This window comes from Pundamilia nyererei, unplaced genomic scaffold (assembly GCF_000239375.1).
Source record: "Pundamilia nyererei isolate P.nyererei 1_Seehausen unplaced genomic scaffold, PunNye1.0 scaffold00073, whole genome shotgun sequence".
In the NCBI taxonomy this organism is placed as follows: Eukaryota; Metazoa; Chordata; class Actinopteri; order Cichliformes; family Cichlidae; genus Pundamilia; species Pundamilia nyererei.
Genome location: NW_005187474.1, coordinates 632,302 through 652,346, shown reverse-complemented (window position 1 = coordinate 652,346; position 20,045 = coordinate 632,302). Strand labels below are relative to the sequence as shown.

At 41.0% G+C, this 20,045-nt stretch overlaps 1 protein-coding gene across 1 annotated transcript; it reads left to right on the top strand.

The window, feature by feature from the left end:
• Nucleotides 1–740: 740 nt before the first annotated feature.
• On the top strand, nucleotides 741–19,801 carry golga4 (golgin A4). The gene is made up of 23 exons (XM_005737067.1): nucleotides 741–970; nucleotides 3,865–3,933; nucleotides 4,048–4,374; nucleotides 4,465–4,512; nucleotides 4,637–4,693; nucleotides 4,791–4,889; nucleotides 5,514–5,664; nucleotides 5,773–5,963; nucleotides 7,314–7,397; nucleotides 7,739–7,886; nucleotides 7,975–8,153; nucleotides 8,408–8,506; nucleotides 8,611–8,766; nucleotides 9,436–13,217; nucleotides 13,319–13,440; nucleotides 13,806–13,936; nucleotides 14,212–14,298; nucleotides 15,746–15,772; nucleotides 15,900–15,968; nucleotides 16,320–16,395; nucleotides 18,092–18,189; nucleotides 18,997–19,083; nucleotides 19,173–19,801. Exons 1-23 carry the CDS (start codon nucleotides 788–790, stop codon nucleotides 19,185–19,187), a joined length of 6,285 nt encoding a protein of 2,094 aa, XP_005737124.1. The 5' UTR covers nucleotides 741–787; the 3' UTR covers nucleotides 19,188–19,801.
• Nucleotides 19,802–20,045: the final 244 nt, after the last annotated feature.

Genomic DNA, 20,045 nt, shown 5'->3' with positions numbered 1-20,045 from the left:
AAGGGCGTTTTAATGGTGTAGAGCAGACAGTGTTTCAGCATGTCTATGAATAATTGATGTATCCTCCTCAGTGTTTTTTGTGTCTCCTGTGACTAGTTGCCATATTTTGCCTCAATAGATACTGACAAGTCAATTCAATGCAGGACTATGCTCTATTAGAAAGAGGTAGATAAGCATAGGTTTAATGGCAGTGACTCTACAACTGATGATGCAACATGTTGTTATTACATCTGTTGAGATTAGATATGGATGTTTACAGTCTTCGTTGTTTTTCAGATAAAAATATATCTTAATCACTTTTTCCTTCATTTCAACACTGCAGAACGCTCACTGGAGTAGTGGCACCGTCCCTTTTGGTCAGGTTTCTATGCACTGCTCTCCCCACTTGTGCCTTTGGAAGCACACATGTGTTGCTGTTATGTGGCTCGGCAGCCTCAGCGTAGAAGCTTCGTGTAGCATCACAGCATCTTTTCTTCACCTCACGAATCATTAACACTTTGACATCTCTGAAAGCATTTGTTTCATGACTGAAGGCAGATTTAGCCCTTGGTTAAAATTGTGAAGATTACATGAGGAGATGTGAAACTGTTACTCATAACATTACTGTTGATTGAGTGCTTTTCAGTTTTTCTGATTTTTTTTCTTTTTTTCCCAGCTTATGTAGTATCTCTCCCTCTGTTTCACTGTCTGCTTTCTCTTTTTTATTCATCTCAGTCTTTCTCTCTCTCTCTGCCAGCCTCCTCTCATCAGGCTGGTCAGCCACTTCCTTCAGGGCCTTTTCACACTCATGCTGTTGTTTTTCTCATTGCTCTCTGTGTTCCTCTCCTTTCCCCACCTTTCGTCCCGTTACTGCACTGATGGGGGTCAGGTGCTGGCCGGGATGATAGCAGAGCCCGCTTTTCTCTCTGAGTATACTATCTTTGCTCTGGACCATTCAAAACGACCCCAAACGGCCCAGGTAGCCAGTGTGGTGAGTTTGTCCTCACTTCCTGCCTCTTTCATCTTTCTTCTTCTCCTCCTCCTCTTGCCCCGTTCCTTCCTCCCGTCTTCCATGCCTTTGGGGAATCGGTAGAGGACTGTTGCCCAAGTAGGGACAGCTTGTTCCCTGCTCTCCGTCTCCTGTTTGCTTTGGATTTAGTAGCAAGAAGGCATCTCATATGTAGGTTAATTTTGCATCTACTAGGTTGTGGTTTACACTGTAGGATAGAAGCTTCTGTGCGTTCTGCCCCATGTTTGTTTGTTGTCCCTTCTTTCAGTTTGTGATCTGTCAAAGAAATGAACAGTGCCCATTTGTCTTTAGGTGATCTTTGCTGCTTGCCCTAGAGACCCTTGTAGACCCTTAAATCCTGTTATGTTGCCTGATCGCCTTTGTCCCGTCTCCCCTAAAGTCTGTGTATTTGGAGAGTTGAGATTTTTCTTTATGGGACAAGTTTTTAACAAATTAAAATTGAAAATTTTGTCTAACTCTCTAAGTAAACAAACACATCCAAATAGCTATTTCTTTATTTAAGATATATTTGATGTGACAAATGAAAGTTGGTATTGCTTGTAACTGCTTATTAATTACTGTTATTAAAGTTAAGGTCTATTTTTTTTTTTGACATTGTCAGTAGATACTAAGCACCAATTGTAAGAACGTATGGGTCGTCCGTATTCAGATACATACATTTGTACACACAGCTCTTCAAAATAATTTCTAGACTGCATAAGTCTGCTTTGTAACTAGGTTTGTAGCAGGTAAATGGAGCTCAGTATGAGGGTCATGTGTCAGTAAAATTGAGAGACATTGTTTAATTGTCTCTTAACTCTGCTTGCTCATTTTAAATGCCAACATATAGCCCAGTACGCACCCCAGCTGCTGTCATTAACCAGGATTTGTGTGGATATTGTGAGATAATGTAGTGATTATAAAACAAGGACTTTATTACGTCAGCACAGCTGCTTCAGAATGACTGCCAGTCAACTTGTAGTGCTATTGTGCCAGTTATCGGAGAACAAAACGAAAAATATGCAAATGAAAGCAACTGTTTGATGAATTCAACTGCAATAAAATACGAACCTCAAGAGACTGAACTGAGATGGTATCAGTCAGCGGTTTGACTGTGTTTAAGTGGACCCATGAATATTTAGAATTTATTAACAATGTCTTGACCGTCTCATAATGATTTATTTGGTTGATCTGTCTGATTCACCTCTTGCTAGATGCTGCTTATGATCTGTAGTTTGGAAAGAGGGGAAGCCTTAAATTCTGCTGCCTCTTCATTATGTGTATGGTTAATGACACTGATTAAGATGCAGTTACTCTTTGACCTTTTCATCGTTCTTTTATGTAACCTTTGCTTTGATATTTGCATGAAGGGATCATTAGATTCCTGGTATAGAGTTGTAGGAGTGTTGATGTGCTAAAGCCACAGATACAAATGTCCATCACAGTCATTTTCACATGTTAGCGATGTGACATAGTCTTGATTTTGGGATCTCATTATATTTACATTTACTCATGAAATCATTTCATAGATTTATTTATTTTTTTATATTTGTTTTTTGTTTTTGTTTTGTTTTTTTACTTGTTCTGCTAGCAATGTTTGTCTGTTGACTGGAGGCTTCTGTCGTAATTTTTCTTTATATTTTTAATGGTACTTTGTGGAGTTGGTGATAGTAACTCTTCTCAGTCACGTTTTGTGGTCTATGATCTGTTTTAAATTTGGTTTCTGATTTGTCCCTGTGAGAATTTTGTTTGATCTTGTGGTCCTGAAATAGAGGCACTCAAGTGCCCTGGTTTGGTAGGTTTACATTTGGTGTACCGTTCTGCAGTAATTATCCATGAGTCATTGTCCATTTTTTTTTAATATGATTGAAAATAGGCAGGCATGAAGGGCATAATAGTGAAAGGTAATGCTATAAATACTCTATTTTAACCTCCAGCAAAACCAGTCTTGGCGAGGAGCGGCCATCTGGGGATGATGGGAAATAACAGAGAAATAAGAGCACAGGGACACAGGATGAAATATAAAGGCGCTAATGGAGTTGTCTTACAAACAAACAAGTTCCTTTTTATTGCTAATCACTCAGACACCTTGCATGTCATTGAAGTCTTGACAGTAAAACTTTAGCGAAGGTCACATTTCTTAAAAGATTGAGGCCTGCTGTGTTTGTTCACATGCTGACATTTTTTTTTCCACTACTTTTGCTGACTCTTTGCTTTATACCCAAATTCTTCTTGTTCTTCACACACATGTACAGTAACTAAATAGATCCACTTAAAAAAAACGTCTAGTGGTGTTGGTCACTGGGGTCTTGATCATAATCACGAAGCTCTTGACAGGCTTGGTTGAAAGCAAGCGTTCACATGACTACCTGTGAAAATGAAGCGGAAACAAGTAATCCACAGGAAGGAGTAGCTTGGAGCTGGACAAGGGAGGAGAAGAGTTGCTCACTTTGATGCTGCTTCTAACAAATCAACTAAACCAACTAAGCTGCTAAATGTTCCCTCACATCAGTTGTGACGTTGTCCTCCTGTAATGCAGCTGCACACAGCACTGCCAAGCATCTTTAATTCAAACGCAGCTCTCCTACTTTTAACTATTTGTTCTGACCTCATGGCTGTTTGTAGTTTTGTCTTAACCCCTTTTTGTTTATTCTACAGTAGAGATGCCTTCTTTTGTGTATTTAACCCCTCTGTTTTTTCCAAGTTGCATGAGGGTACCCATTGCCCCTGCATTGCTCCCAGCAATACTAATATTGCTCCCTCCAGAGTAATCAGGGAGAGCCACGTTGGGTGTGGATGACTAACTGGCCCAGGACAAGTTCGCTGATACAGCTGCCCTTTTCCTCATAATCTCATCTTTATTTTTTGGTCTTTAGAGTGCCTCTAAAGGTGCATTGAGGTCTCCCAGAGGCAGCATCAATGGGGATGGAAGTACTTCTCCTCATGTAAGAGTATTACCAAGCCTCCTCTTTAATCTTTTCAATGTGATTATTTCAGTGTTTTTGCACATTCATTAATGAGTTTGAGATCTTTATGTTTTTTGTTTTGGTTTGTAACAGAAAGAGGAGCCACAGTCATTTACCCAGAAACTACAGCTGAAAGTGCCCTCAATGGAGTCATTGATTCGTAGCGGAGCCAGTCGGGCGGAAAATCTGTTTCGCTCTCCATCTAAAGACAACCTGGTCCGAACTTCATCACGTGAATCCCTGACTCCTTTGGGAGAAAACGAGTCCCCCAGTGCCCCGGCATATGATCCACCCTCGGACATTGAGAGCGAGGCCGAGGAGCCACCAGGAAGTGTAGAGTCTCTGTCCAAAGAGCAGTTGTTACACCGAATGCTTAGAGTAGAGAGGAGCCTGGGGAAGTACAGGGGGAAGTATTCGGAGGTGAGAAAACAGACAGGATGCTTGAAGAGTAAAGTGTAAAGTCTGTACATGAATATAACTCCTGCTCATCTTTACATCTTTGTCATGCAGCTGGTTACTGCGTACCGTACCGTACAGCGAGAAAAAGAGAAAACGCAGGTACATTTTACATCCTTTTTTTTTCTTTCTTTTTTTTTTTTGTCAGTATTTTTCCCATCTGATTTTTTTTGGAAAAAGAGAATAACATCTGAACTGATCCAACGTACATTTTTGTTCTCCCCAGGCCATCCTCAGTCAGAGTCAAGATAAAGCACTGCGCAGGATAGGGGAACTACGAGAGGTACGCCTATATGCTATGGATGTTTTTGTGTCTTTAGATTAAAATCATTTTTTTATTAATATAAACTGCACAAATGAATGAATAATCTACTGTATAGGAGCTTCAGATGGACCAACAGGCCAAGAAACACCTGCAAGATGAGTTTGATGCTGCGCTGGAGGAGAAAGACCAGATGATCACTGTGCTACAAACACAGGTGTGTGGATGGTGGTGGGAAAATTAGCCAAAGCTTTTCTGCTCTTTAGGATTACAACTTTATAAGTATGGCTTATTTTAAACACCGTACAAAACAAAACAAAACACCCAAACCCAGTTTAAATGTAACTTTAAAAAAAATGTACTTTAAAACCTGCTTTAATGATAATTTCACATTAATCCTTTCAGTTTAAGCATGATAATCACTGCAGTGATGTTCTGGTATAAATGGTTCTTGAGTTTTGAATAAATGTGACGTTATTTAAAATCAGAGACAAATGAAGTGCAGAGGTTTTGTATTTAAAAGTTTCTCAGACCAAACAGGAATGCTTCACTTGCCTTGAAAATGAATAGGTTACCTGCAATCAAAAAGCTGAAAGAACCATGTAATGCACAAACAGTCATGTAAAAATCAAGAGTTGTTTGAGACTGCATATCTACATCATGCAGATTTGTCCATACAATTTTAGTCGTCCTGATAACAAACAGCCTAATGGAGAAAACCTCCATAGCAGGAGTAATGAATCTGTATAACTATATGAGTTCGATTGCAGGGAACAATAACAGATCTATCTCAAGTTGCCAAAGGGACTGTGATTCATTTAATGATCTTTGTTCCTCTAAGGTTGCTCTGTTGAAGAAACGGCTCCAAGTGGGCCCCGATGGCTCGCTGCCCCCTGAAGGAGAGGTTCCTCAGTCTGAAGCTGCTGAAGTCTCTGCTTCTCCCACACAGAGTCCTTTGAAGGAGAACGAAGTAGAGCCTGAAGTCATTGAGGGTAAGTGTATTTATTAAAATATATGGTTATTTAGTTGTCTCTAGTAAGGAGTCACACTGTGTGAGCAAGTTTTTTTTTTCTAAGCAGTGAATTTTAATTTCTGGACAGGAGAGGGCAACAGTGATCCAACTAAACTCATGGAGGCTCTGCAGAAGAGAGTGAAGAGGCAAGAAAACTTGCTGCAGAAGTGCAAGGAAGTCATGCGTACACACAAGGAGCGAAGCGCCCAGCTTAGCAGTGAGAATGAAACTCTGCAGGAGCAGCTGCAGGAGCGACTGCATGAGTTGGAGAAGATGAAGGTGGTTACCCTGTGTTTTTCAGAAATGATAGAAGAGTTGGAGTGTAGTTATACTGTAATATTAGGACGCTTTCAGTCAAACAAAACTATACATTTTGGATTAAATATACACAGAATTACAGCAACAATAAGTTAAAGTGCCCAGATATTTCAAACTGATTTCCCAGAGATGAGCACTTGCTATAAACCAAGTAGTAAACTATAATTATAAAGAGGTTTGATTAAAGTGGGGATGGACGGTAAGGACTGAGCAGTGTGTTTAGAGGAATTAATACTGTGTCGCAAACTGTCTGCCAGAGTCTTTATGGTCCGCTGAGTATGTGACTCCATTATCTCGTGACACAGCAGATCGCTGTGGTTCTCAGAGTCCGAACATCCAAATTCTCTGGCTGAGCTCCAGAGTGAGGGTTCATGTCATGTCAGCGTGACATGACTGAGCCATTGTTTTCATTGATTTCAAAACATTTTGCTGCAGTGGTATGATCAGATCGTGTAGCTTGTCCTTAGTCGCTCTGATGTTTTGCAGCGCATGATAACAAGTGGTTGTTGTAACAAAGCCATTGAAATAATAGACAGCTTGTATGTGCCGTCACTTGATTGACTTGCTTTCATTTATTGCCATAATATTTTTTTTTTGGGGGGGGGTGTTGTTGTTTTTTTTGTATAAATCCGCAGCTTGTTTGGGAATGGAGGCCTGTCCTTTGTCAGGGAAAGCAGGGGTTAACAGGCGTTTAGCCCTCCTAAAACAGCATGAAGGGATCCTGGAACTGCTGGGCTGTCCTTCTCCTTTGCTTCAGACAAATATCCCATAAAGCAGAACATCTGTCTACTTTTCCAGACCCTAACTTCAACTATTTTTGAATTCATATTTTAACTGTGTGTTGCCGTCCTTGAGTATTGTATGCTATTTGGTCTTTCTTTGTCTCTTTGTTTATTCATATGATACGTTTTGACATTATAAAAACATTCTGTTAATCACAGTGCTGCATACATACTCATGCCGTTGGCACACTTGTGTCAAACAACAGAGAAACATAGCCCAACATTTCCTGTTTAGTAACTGCTTGTTAAAGTGCGGTGCCACAGAGACATGTCTACTACATGCCACGGTTGCAAGAGTGAGCTGTAATTTGGGTTGACTTGTTGGTTTAGTTGGCCATGTATACACACTGGTTGTTTGGCTTGTGGGTGAGGCATCCTGGGTGGTACAGAAAGCATCTGATTGGGAAGTTATCAGAGCAAACACGTATACAGGATGTAGGAAGCGGTGCATTGTGAAGTGGCATTCTTGCCATTAGGACACGTGTGACTTTTTTTATTTTTAATTCTGTCGATTGTTTTGTCTTTAAAGGAACTACACACAACAGAGAAGACTAAGCTGATCACTCAGCTGCGTGATGCCAAGAATCTCATTGAACAGCTGGAGCAGGACAAGGTTAGTGAGGAGCTTTGAGATCTGGATTGAAGGTTCTTCCGTTTCAGTTACATGTGTATGTGTGTGGCCGTGTGTGTGTTTTTACTCTGCTGTTGAGTAGCTTCAGACTCATATTGTTTAGCTTAAACTTTGACCCCAGCACTGCAGGATGGATAGCAGTTCTGCGAGGAATGCTGAAAGCGCTTAAAGCCGTAACACAATTAATAGCACAGGGCTGAGTTTTACAGCCCTCGTTCATGGAGAGCAGATCAACATAAGCTTTAGTGTTGATTCCTGTGCTCAGGGTATACAGGTAAAGGGATGATTTTTCTTTCATGGGGTACTGGTTTTTTGTTTTTCAGGGAATGGTCATTGCTGAGACCAAACGGCAGATGCACGAGACACTGGAAATGAAAGAAGAGGAGATTGCACAGCTGCGGTCCAGGCTCCAGCAAGCTATAGCCCAGAAAGAAGAAGTACAGGAACAGAAAGAAAAGGCTGAGAAATCGGGTACGTGCTGTCCATGTCAGGTAATGTACAGAAAAGTTCAGTTTTTTCTAGATATGTTTGTGATTTTTTTTTTCCCCCCCTCCAATAGCTTTTGAGGAACTTGAACGAGCACTGGGTGTAGCTCAGAGGGCAGAGGAGGCTCGAAAACAGCTGCAGGTTCAGCTGGAGGAGCAAGTGAAAGTAATCGAACGGGCCAGTGAGGAAGAGAGGAAGAGTCTGCAGCAGGAACTCACACGAGTCAAACAGGAGGTTGTCACCATCATGAAGGTCAGGAAAGGACTCCTCCTGAATATTTGTTTATTGATCGAATAAGTAATTTGCTGCAGTCATATTTCTAGCTTTATCCAAAGTGTTGGCTTCTTTGAAAATGATATATTGTAGCCACAGAAGTACGAACATTGACTCAGTATTGTAAGCATTTACATTAAAAAGAATTTAGTGTGTATAAAATGTTCCACTGCTGTCATGGAGAGCAGTAATATCACTTTGTTTCACATATTTTTTTTTTTAACCAATATTAGAAATCATCAGAGGAAACTGTGGCCAACATGGAAAAGCTCCACAGTGAAGCTTTGGCAGCTAAAGAAGAAGAGATGAAAGAGAAAATCAACAAAGCTGTGGTTGGTGCAAAATGTTTTCCCTTATTCAGTTTAGCAAAAAAACCACTGTATCAAATAAGAAAAATATAACTTTAATATTTGTATTTTTTTAAAATGCTGTTTAGGAGCAGTGCAAAGAGGAGTTTGCACAGCTGGCTAAGGAACGGGAACAGCAGGCCGCTCTGGCTCTGGAGGACACAGAGTTACAGAAGACGGCTTTAAGGACAGAAGCTGATAATAAGGTTAAGGAGATCCAGCTGGAGCTCGAAGCTGCAAGGACTGTGAGTTTGTTTGTTTATTTGGCTTTTTGGTTTATTTTTAATATTGAGAAAAGCAACAGCTGGCACACTGCAGAGCTTCGGTTTTACCTGTTTATTGCGTCTTTGTGGATGTAACTTGTTCTTTCATATTGAATCTGCTAATCACTGACCGATTGCTTTGAGGTTCAGAACTTCGTTTTAATTAATTAATTGGCAAAATAACTTGAGTATGCTTGTGTTTATGTGGTTCTGCAGTAACACGCCACACACACAGAAGTACTATATATATATTATATATACATATATATATGTATATATATATATGTATATATATACCCCCCCCCCATTTTTGCACATGTCGAGGAGCATGTCAGGCTACATTTCACTGTGTGTTATAGTTGTATAACTATGCATGTGACAGATAAAGAACCTTGAACTTGAAAGTGAGCAATTTTCAATGTGTAAATATTTTCACAGTCTACATTTAATATGTAATGCTGTCAAGCATTAAATCCTTATGTACTTGAAGCTTTTACAGAGTTGCTAGTAATTGAACTGTGTCACAGCTTTATTGTTAAAAAAATATCTTAATAACCGTCAATGTGTTTTTATAGCTGTGTCAGTTCTGTGAATGATTAACTGTAGCAGCTTAGCGGAAGAATCTAACCACCTCCATGTATGTGATTGCAGCGGATATTGGAACTGGAGAGCTCTGTGAACAAGATCTCACAAGAAGAAGCGGGTCTCTCCCATGAACTTTCCAGTCAGCTGGAGGAACTGAAGAATGAACACAAAGAGCAAATCTCTGCATTAGAGGAAAAGCACCACGAGCAGCTGGAAAAGCACAAGGGCACCCTAACCCAGCAGCATAATGCTGCCCTTGAGGAGCTCAAGGAAACACACAGGGCCGAAATGGAAACCCTTCTGAAAGACAAGGAGCTGCAGTTCCAAGCGCATGTCGAAGAGATGAATCAGAAAACTCTAGAAGAAGAGAAGCTGGATGCAAAGCAGGCAGAGTTAGAGGCGCTCTCTGCTGAGCTTTCAGAGGTGCTGAAAGGTAAACAGCTTTTGGAGGAGAAGCTGTCGGCTGCTGAAGATGCTCATAGTTTAGCGCTACAGGAACACGAGACGAGGTTTCAAGATCAGGTGTCAAAGCACAGCGAAGAGCTTGAAAATGTCAAACGTGAGCATGATCAGTCGCTTGGCGGAATAGAGAAAACTCTGAAGGAGGAACTTAATGCATTGAAAATTGTTCTGAATGAAAAAGAGAAGGAAATCGAACAATACGTGCTTAAAAAAAAAACGCTACAGGAGGAATCACATTCCACTGCACAAGACCTAGAAAGCAAGATTAAAGAATTGGAAGCGCTGCAGCAAACTTTATCAGAATCCCAGCTTGAAATTGAGAGTTTAAAGGAATCTAATGCACAGTTAAATAAGATAACAGAAGATCTTGATAAGTGCAAGAAAGAACTGACAGATGTGGAGCATCAGTTGGAAGCTGCAAAGAATGAATGCCAACAAAAAGAGAAATCCCTTCAAGAAACTGAGCATCAGTTAGAAGAGAGCAGGAAGGAGCTCTTGGAGAAAGAGAAGTCATTTACATCAGAACTGAACACTAAGCTGGAAGAACAAACACGCCTCAAGAAACAGCTGGATGACGAAAAAGCTGCCAATGAAGCAAAGCTGAAAAACACTATAACTGATATGGAAGGTAAACTGAAATCACAGGAAACCAAAATGGAAAAATTCAAACAGAAGGCAAAAGAAATGCAAGAGAAATATAAGAAAAAGCTTCAGCAGAATGAAGAAAACATGAAGGAGGAGCTTGCAAAGAAGGAAGAGGAGCTTCAGCAGAAAGAACAACAAGTTCAGGAGAAAATCGTAGAGATGGCCCAGAAAAGTTCCCAAGGCCTCAGCAATGCAGTGTCAGAGCTGCAGGATAACCATAAGGAGGAAGTGGAGAAACTACATGCCACTCATAAGCATGATATTGAAGACCTGGAGTGCCGTTGGCAGGAGCGGTTAGGACAGCAGGAGGAAGAATTGATGGAGAAACATTCAGTCATACTGCAGGAGAAAATCCAGGAGCTGGAAGAAGTGTCTCAGCAGCTTAGCAGAAGCAGAGCGGAGACTGAGCAAGTAATGGGTGAAATAAGGGGTTTAAAGGAGGACCTGGCGATCCGAGAAACCACTGTGCAGAAGCTGCAAGAAGAGCTTAATGAAGCAGCACTTAAAGTTGAAAGTTTGGCAAAGAGTGAAGCGTTGCTAAAAGAACAAATAGAGTCAGTGGAAAGGAACCTTAACCAGGCGCTCGGTGAGAGAAACGCCCTCCAAGACAAGCTGAACGAGACAGAGGAAGAGAGCAGAGAGAAGCTGAAAGCTTGGTCAGATAAGTTGAATGAAGCGGAAAAACAGCTTGAAGCGCTGGAAGGTGCCAGATTTAAGGAAAGTGTAGACTTGCAGAGTAAATTTGAGGAAACTTCCATCCAACTGAATGCCAAGGAAGCAGAGTTACAGCAGCAAATGATTAAGATGAGCAACCAAATGAACCATTACTGTAAGGAGGTTCAGTTGAAAGTTGAGTGTGGATCTAATGAACTTCAGCAAAACGTGGAGAGTAGGTTGAAAGAGCTGGAAGATAAACTGCTCTCTGGTCAGAAAAAGGTGGGACATCTTAAAAACATTATCCTTACTAAAGCAGATCAAATTTGCACTTTAGAGGAGAGTGTTCGCCAGCACACTGAGGAGAATAAAAATCTATGCATTTCATTAGAACAAATGACTGCTCAGGTAAATGCTCATATGGAGCACATCAAAGCCTTAACACATGAGGGAGAGACTCATTCTCAGTCCATTAGTGAACATGTACAGAAGATTGAGGAGCTCAGCGAAGCAAACAGAGTCATATCAGAAACTTTGAAAGCAAATGAGCTGCATATCAGTGGCTTGGAAAGCGTCGTTGGTGACTTAAAAAATCAGCTAGCAAGTAACATGAAAGAGAAGGAGGAAGCCATAAATCAGCTGACGCAGCAGTATGAAGAGGAGAGGCAAAAGGCCGCTGCTCAAATGGAGAGACTGGAGCAGGAGAGGCAGTCTGCTTTAGAGCAGGCGGATACACTCAGGACCAGTCTGTCTGAGTTAGAGATGAAATTCACACAGAGCGACAACACTACTGGATCTCTGCAGGCCCGGCTTGAAGAGCTGGAGCGAGAGATTGCCGAAAAGAATGAAGCTTTGCAGCGGCTGACAGCAACAATTGACAATCAGTCCGTCAGCAAGTCTGAGATGGACCAACTGTTGAGTGAGAAGGAGCAAAAAGTCAGTGGACTTACCGTAGAGCTTGAGAGGTCCATCAGTCGACTTAGTGAGCTTCAAGAGCAGTTAGACCTAAAGACGAAAGAGTGCGAACAGCTCACTTCTGACCTCAAACAGCAACACAGCATCATTGAGAATGAGAAGCGCGAGTTAGTCGAACAGCTGCAGATGCAGTGCACCCAGAAAGGTAATTTAGAGCAAGAGATGGCCAAAAAACTTCAGGCCCTCGAGGAAAGCAACCAGCAGTATAAACAAAAGCTTGAAAGTCAAAGGGAGGAATTTGAAAGGTTGAAAAACGAGATTATCAAGAGCAAGAACGGGAGTCAGAAGGAAACTGAGGAGAGCTTGTCTGAGAGCACTCGGAAAATGTCTGAGCTGAAAAAGAAAGCTGAGCAGAGAATCAGCCAGGTTACAAAACAGTTAACGTCACAGCTTGAGGAAAAAGAGCAGACGATTACAACTCTTCAGACTAGCCTGGATGAACTTAAGAACAATGAAATTTCTGTGCAAAAACACACAGAAACATTAGAAGAGAAAACAAAATCGCTGGAGGATGCTCTCGTCAAGCTTAAAGAAGAGCAGGCCAAATACCTTGAACAAGTTCTGCAGAACGAGAGGCTTGAGAAAGAAAAGTCTTTAGAGGAGTTGAAAGTCATGTATGAAGACAAGCTGACCTCACTTCAGAGTGACGCAGTGCAACAGGGGCAGCTCAAAGACATTGAATCAACATTACACGAAATCGAGGCAAAGCTAAAAGAAGCAGAGGAGCAGAAAGGAAACCTTCTCGCAGAAATAAATCGCCTGAGAGCAGAAATTAGCGAGAAGGATGCCCAATTGGAGCAATATCAGGGGACTGCTAGGGAGGTCCAGAATCCATCAGAAACTGAGGTAAAGGTGGAATGCAGCAGCATGCAGCAAACCAAGAGTGTGATGGAAAACGAGCTGGAAAACCATGCTCCTGCTCAAGAGGTGCACGATGAGGACTCATTACAGTCTCTGAAGAACAAACTGAGCCAGGTGAAGAACGAGAAGGAGAAAATCCACAAGGACTTCGTCAGGCTGCAGAAAGATATGCGGTCACTGAGGAAGGAGCATGAACACGACCTAGAATACATGAAGAAGGAGCTGTTGGAGGAGAATGAGAAAAAGCTCAAGTAAGGCTTAAAAATGATTGTGAAAAATCCCTTGTCTGTATAATATTAGAGTTTTTGTTAATAGTTGCTAATTACATTTCCTTTGCTCTCTGTTCTAATAGGCTGGAATTAGAAGATTTGGAAATGAAGCACAACTCTGCGATGAAGCAGATAATGAGGGAGTTCAACGCACAGATGTCTTTGAAAGAGAAGGAGCTCAACACAGCAGTGAAGGAGGCCATCGGTGAGGCAAAAGAGAATAATGCTCAACCAAATTAAACCAACAAGATTTACAAGCAAAGGAAACGAGCGGTCGAAATTGTTCACTTTTGCTGTGGTCAGAATCTTTCAGTACTGCACTTTGATTATGTTTTAAACAAACGACTGGCTTAAACTAGAAGATCAAAGTAAATATGACTCACGTTCTTGGGATGGCTGTGTTGTGACACTGTACTTTTTACTCTGGACTCAAATGGGAGCATTAAGGGATTACTGCTTGTGGAAGAAATGTTTCCTTCATGTTAAAATCCAGTCCAAAATTAGAGGCAAGTGAACATATAAGTTGTGTTTTTATGCACTTGGCTTCTTCTTTTTTTTTTCTTGATTCAGAAAAAGCTCAGAGTGTTGAAGAAGAGCTCATCAGTAGCCATCGTGAAGAAGCGAGCCAGCTGAGGAAGGTGATTTCCCAGAAAGAGGATGACTTGCACAAAACTGTTCAGAAATATGAACAGGTTATACAGGTACTATTAAAAACTCATCCTATTTGTTTTAATGGGGTTATACTATAGGGTGCACTCCTTTGTAGACACCACCCATCGACTGTTACTGTTTGGATTTATATGTGATATCTCTCTGGCTGCCTTTAAAGAATAATTAAATTCCAAAGAGGATCTGAGGTCTGAAACAGCGCAGTGCCCTCACTGAGTGATTTGCAGCATACTTGAGTTGTGATGCTGAGATGATACATGGGAAATGACTCAGTCGTTGTTCCTTTTTATTTGTTTGTTTTTTTCAGAGTCGAGAAGAGGAGATGGGAGACAGAGTGTGGCAAGTTCAGAAACAACTGGAGGAGTTGCAAGCAAGAACGCAGGACACTTTGGAGGTACAAATAATGCTGACCCACTGTTCTTCACTGGCCAAACATCTGTTATAGCTGTCACAACTGGCTGTGCTTTGGATGATTTTGCTTGTACTCAGATGTAGAAATTCATGCATGTAGCTGTTGTAGTCCATTTTGAAATGGAGGGAGAGGTTTGGAGTAAATTTATGTAGTGATTCTGTTGGAGTCATATGTCACTTCACTCTAGCTGTATGAAATCACAGCATTTCGGCTTCCTTCTGGGAAAAGGCTGGAGTTTAAGGGAAGCAGTTCTAGCTCTGAATGAGCCTAATCCAGATGCATTTTTGTGTCTGTATAAACATTTTCAAATGGCCTATTACAAAGTTCACATCCAGGTTGACAGACTAGGCAGTTATCGTTCAGCTTTTTCTTTGGGTTGCTTCATAATTGAAGATATCCGTCTAGGAGCTCGGGGACAGTTTTCCTAACATAGTTTTCTCTGATCAGTCTCTCGCTCCGGTCGTGTGGCCTCTCTCCAAAGCACGCCGGATGCTGCGAAGCTCGTTTAAATCACTCAGGAATGTTCTCCGGAGAAAATGGAGATTGTCAGGCAGTGGCCAGCGTCAGTCCCTGTTCTCAATTAATATCATGCGAGGTGATTGTAGACATTAGATTTATTCTGCAGCGATACTGTCATGCAACATGTGCATAGTGGAATGGCGCCAGATAAGACGAAAGCACTCCGGGGAGACATTTTAGCCAGGTGTTGAGGTGCCATGAGACCCCTGCAGTGATTCTTCTACCTTTTGCACACATGTCTGCATGCACACGAAGACAAAGAATTATGCTGCTCTCTCTGCTGCATTTTTCCCAGGTGAGGTAATAACTTTATGGGTGGATTGTATGGCGTTCAGCTCAGGGAGGCCTTTTCTTGGGCCTCACAGTGGGTCAGTGTGTCCCTCCACAGAGAGAGGAGACTAAATACAAGTACACTTTAGTCTGTGTAGACTACAGTGTGTTTAAACAATGCTGTTAGTCCATCTTTTAAAACCTTCTGACTTGTGTCTGTGGCTCTTAACTCCAAGCACATTTATTTCTAGTGGAGACATCAGTCTGTGAAACTGGTCATCCATGAGTGTATTATATATACATGTAATTTCTCAGCGCTTTAGCTTTAGAAAATGTTATTCAAACAATTCTAAATTGTTCGGGAACTATTTTCAGCAGTGGATAAATACACATTTGAGTTTTGTTGATGTCGGTAAATGCAATTCTGTGCTTTTAGAAGACGGTGGAGCTTCTCGGCACAGAGGTCTGAGATAATATGGATACTGGGGCAGCACTAAATGTGTCATTACTGTAGTTTTTACATCCTTTTTTTTTTTTTTTTTTAAATCAGGTTGAAATGTTGATTTAATTAAGGTTTGGTTCTAACACACAGTGTCTTCTTTCTCTCTTGTTTTTTTGTTGTTTTGTTTTTTCATTTTAGGAACAGATGACCCCAGAAGAACTAAAGGTATACTTGTTCATTATATGCTGGTTTCACTGTTCCTAGCGTACAATTAAATTGACTAACATGAATACTAACAAAAATATAACGTTCACATTTCATATTTTCTGATTCCTGTCCCTCTCGATCTCAGGCTCAGCTCGCTGAAAAAACAACGTTGCTGAGCGAGGCTCGACTGAGAGAGCAGCAGTTTGTTGAAAGAGTGAGTATCGGACCCCCTTGGTGGCTCTTTCTGAGGACACCAAATCCATCGCAGTGTATTCCCAGGATTCTGTGGCCTCCAGCAAGAGCAGCTACTGCTCTCCTGCTGCATCAACTTAATTACACAGCACATCTGTTTACATTTGGTTTAACCCCATAAACAATCACAACAACGCCTCCAACAGCTTTTCTCACACACACCATCGTTCTCACAAGCATCCTGCCCTCCTCTGAGGATGGCCACCAAAATGCTTATGTCCTATTTAGCAATTACTCTAATGCATAGAATTAACCCACTGGGTTAAAGAGTTTTTAAATAATGTGTGCATGCTTGTTTGTTTCTCCACGCTAGATTCACTCGCTCGAGGACAAGATTAAATGTTTCCACCGAAACACTGTTGTAACTCATCTCGGGAGCACATTTAAAGGTAACACCATGAATCACTTAGTTCTGCTTCTTGATCCAATTTCCTTATGGATTTTCACAGCAGAGATGACATGCGTAACGCTTGAGCGCAGCCCAGTCTCATGGGAAAGCGTAACGTAAGTTGTGTGGTCTCTGTAGGGGCGGAAAAAGGGCCACCTAACCTTTTTTAGTGTAATAAAGGATTTTAAAGACAGACCATGTGATTATATTTTGTGTCAACACGTGAAAGTTACAGTAAAAGTGTAGCTGCTCTTTAAGATCTCAGTTGGTGTTTTGACACTGCCTAATCTGACAGTTAACACACTGCTTCAGAGATCAGGCAGGAGGTGCAGGTCCTCAGCAGTGTGTGCCGGACTGCTTTAGCTATGCTTTTGATTATGGTTTAGCTAGCAAAGCAGGATTTTTAGGCTTGCTGGTAAAGATAAGAGCTGGGGTTATAATTAAAGCTAGACTACGGGTTGAGGGTGTATATGTATACGTGTGGTTTAGGCTGAGGGAAACCTCTGGAGATTGACCGTAAGTCAGTGCAGTCTCCAAGTATACCACGACCCAACTGCGTTTCATCTGTGTGAGAGTATTTGGAGAGATTGAGTGAGTCCTCTCGGACCTTCTCTGGTGCTGTAATAAAGAGAATCTGCTGTATAAGCGGGGGGGCGGTGAAGAAGCCATGCTTAGATTTAATGGATTTTGCAGATTGTGGCCTAAACGTTTCCTATGCAGGACACTGCAGCACGCAGATTTCTCGAACCTTTCTTATCCAGTACATGTATATTGCTCATATTCATATTTAAAGCCGCTGATGACTCAGTTGAGCTTACGTAAACCACCTTGAGTTGTATTTTTAGGTAGGAAATTGATCAGAAAGCTGTTGAAATCTGCTTTCCTGTGTGGTTGATGTGAAAGTTGTCCTAGGTGGGGCAACACAGGGTCAGGGGGACAAAAGGGCATGGGATTTATTGGTGACCCATTACTCCACACCAGAGATCAAAGACTTGTTTGCACTGCTCTATCACCTTTTCCTGTACTCTAATCGCACAGTCCTTCTGGGCACATTCAGGCACATTTGAGGATGTTTGAGTGATTATTTCCAATAGGCACAAAGCGACTGGATGTTGTTCCATAATAAAACTCTTTTCTTCAGTCATGAAAGTGTTAGCAGCCCTGTCCAAGTTGTAACTCAGTCGTTTCCATTCATAGCTTTTAGTGGGATAATTGTGTTATAGCTTTGGGTGCAGACCTAAAAACTTGTGTGATATTAAAGTGCTCATGCTGAGTCTCACCATTCTTTCCTGTACTCAGCTTTAGTGCATAATTTAAACTGTGCAAAAGGTGGTTTTGAATTTGCTTGCCAACATAAACCTGATGCTGTTAGTTGGGGGGGGGGTTTGTGTGCATTTTCCAGGATTGTTGTACTTTAAAACGACATAAAAACGACCTACATACACTAACATGCAGCTCTCACAGCTGTGTTTTAGTTTTTTTTGTGGTAACTGTATTGAGGTTGGATTTTTCTCCTTAACCAAGGAAATATAAGCAAAGTGGCAACCTAGAGTAGCTGATGTGTAGTCATATTTAATACATTTGAGGTCATTACAGATGTTGAAATAATGGGATTTGAAAGACATTAAAGAAAGAGAAGTTTGACAGTTGTGGTCATCGTGAAATATTTGATTTGTTGTTTTTGCTTGTTGTTACAGATCCTGGACTCAACATTTCCGACGCCTTCTCAGAACCCACAGAGATGGAGTACCTGAGGAAGGTGCTGTTTGAATACATGATGGGACGGGAAACAAAAGTATGTTCTGGTTTTTATTTTTTTATAAAAAAGATTCTACAGGAAGAAAAAAAACAATAGTTTTTATAATTAATCTTTTTCTCATTTTTATGTCTCCATCTTAGTTGGCTGAGAAAACATTAGCAGCTACTTTGATGGTCTATTAGATGAGATGATTCAAAACCACCATATAAAAAAAAAGTTGCTGATAATTTTTATTTTTAAAGCTGGTGACCTCCATCTGCTACTCATTTAGGAAGCTATATAAAACTCATGTTGTGTCCAGTCTTGTTGGATGTAATTAACAGCGATCTCCCTAATTATCAGTGCTGTTGACATGGTCCTAAAGTCAGCGGGAGTTTCCCAGCTCCTCAACAAACACTCTTTATAACAACATGGCAGACCTCCCCCGTGCGGAGGATGTCCGGCAGGCTGCCCGCGAGCTCATACATCTTGCATGACGCAGATTTGCCATTTAAAGGCATGCTGGCCTTGTTTAGTGTTAGCTGAGTAGTTGGGTTCCCTACACAGCCCAGGAGCCCTGTTTCTGATTATCCTCTGTGTTTATAGGGAAATGCATGCTCCCTGGCAGATAGGCCTGGAGTTGATTATGCAGATAATTTTCATTCTTGTTGAGCCTTTTCTTGCGCTTCAGTTGTCTCAGAACAAGCTTGATTTTGATTGGATGATGGTGTCAAAGGCAGAGGTTAGCTGGGGGAAAAACAGAGATTATACTAACACCACAGATGACTCCTGCCTTGAAAGTAAACTGACTTAAAAAGATGACGATCGGGGTGTCAGTCAGAAAAATTCCCCTTTTTTCCACAGACAATGGCCAAAGTGATTACCTCCATGCTCAAGTTTCCTCCTGACCAAGCTCAAAAGGTTTTGGACAAAGAAGACTCGAAACCAATTGTAAGAATCTTTTTACAACTTGGGGATATTTAAATGAGGTCAAATGTGTATCAGGATTTGAACTAATTTCATATCCGTCTCTTCCACAGCCTTGGTTACGATGAGTGTTTGAATGATTCGGGTACTTCTGGATCTGCTGCTACTGCTGCTGAAGGGGGAAGACTGCCATTATCTGTTTGCATTTCTTGTCATTTTATTCATGTGTGTGTTTGAGAAAGAGAAAAGCGTGTGTGTGCGTTATGTGTGAATGCTCAACAGGTATGAGGGAATAAGAGAATTTGACAGAAACACTTTTTTTTTTTTTTTTCCATAAACCGTGTTTTTCTTTGAAGTTAAGTTTAATTTACAAGTTTTAGATGAGAGTAAATGGGTTTCCTTTTATTTTAGAATGTGTTTATAAAGATTGGCTTGTGCAATAAATTATATTATCATCACATGGATGCCGACGGTCAGTTGATTTGTAGATCTTTGTGTTGTGCTGTTGTCTGAATCACTTCCTCTGTAAAACTGTAAACGACCCTTTAACTGTGCACTCGCACCACATTAAGATACAGGCCCCTGGACCTCTTTAACACAGCTTTTCTATGCTTTATATTTTGACACTGACAGAAACAAAACTGTAAATTGTATTATGATAATAAAAACTGTACTATAAGGCGCTATATGACTTGCTATACAGTTTTCTTTTTCAGAGTAACATTAAATCCTATTTACAGAACAACTTTTGTCACTCCTTTATCCTCATCACAATACAGATTTTTGTTTTGTAGCTTATCTAATTACCTGTCTTTGCATTACTCCCAGTGTCTGACTGAGGACTGTTAACACCTGGTTAAAAAGACTGAATGAAAACAACAAATCTGGGTTTACAGATCTCTCACTCTACTTTGCCTGACCTTTATTCTTTTTCTCCACATTAGAAGTACAGACAACAGACAAGTATATTAGACCACTGACACTTT

Coding starts and splice junctions, on each gene's coding strand:
- golga4 (XM_005737067.1), top strand. CDS start 788: ATGCTGTTGTTTTTCTCATTGCTCTCTGTGTTCCTCTCCTTTCCCCAC. Junction 7,887..7,974: donor AGAAAAGGCTGAGAAATCGG/GTACGTGCTGTC, acceptor CCCCTCCAATAG/CTTTTGAGGAACTTGAACGA. Junction 13,937..14,211: donor AATATGAACAGGTTATACAG/GTACTATTAAAA, acceptor TGTTTTTTTCAG/AGTCGAGAAGAGGAGATGGG.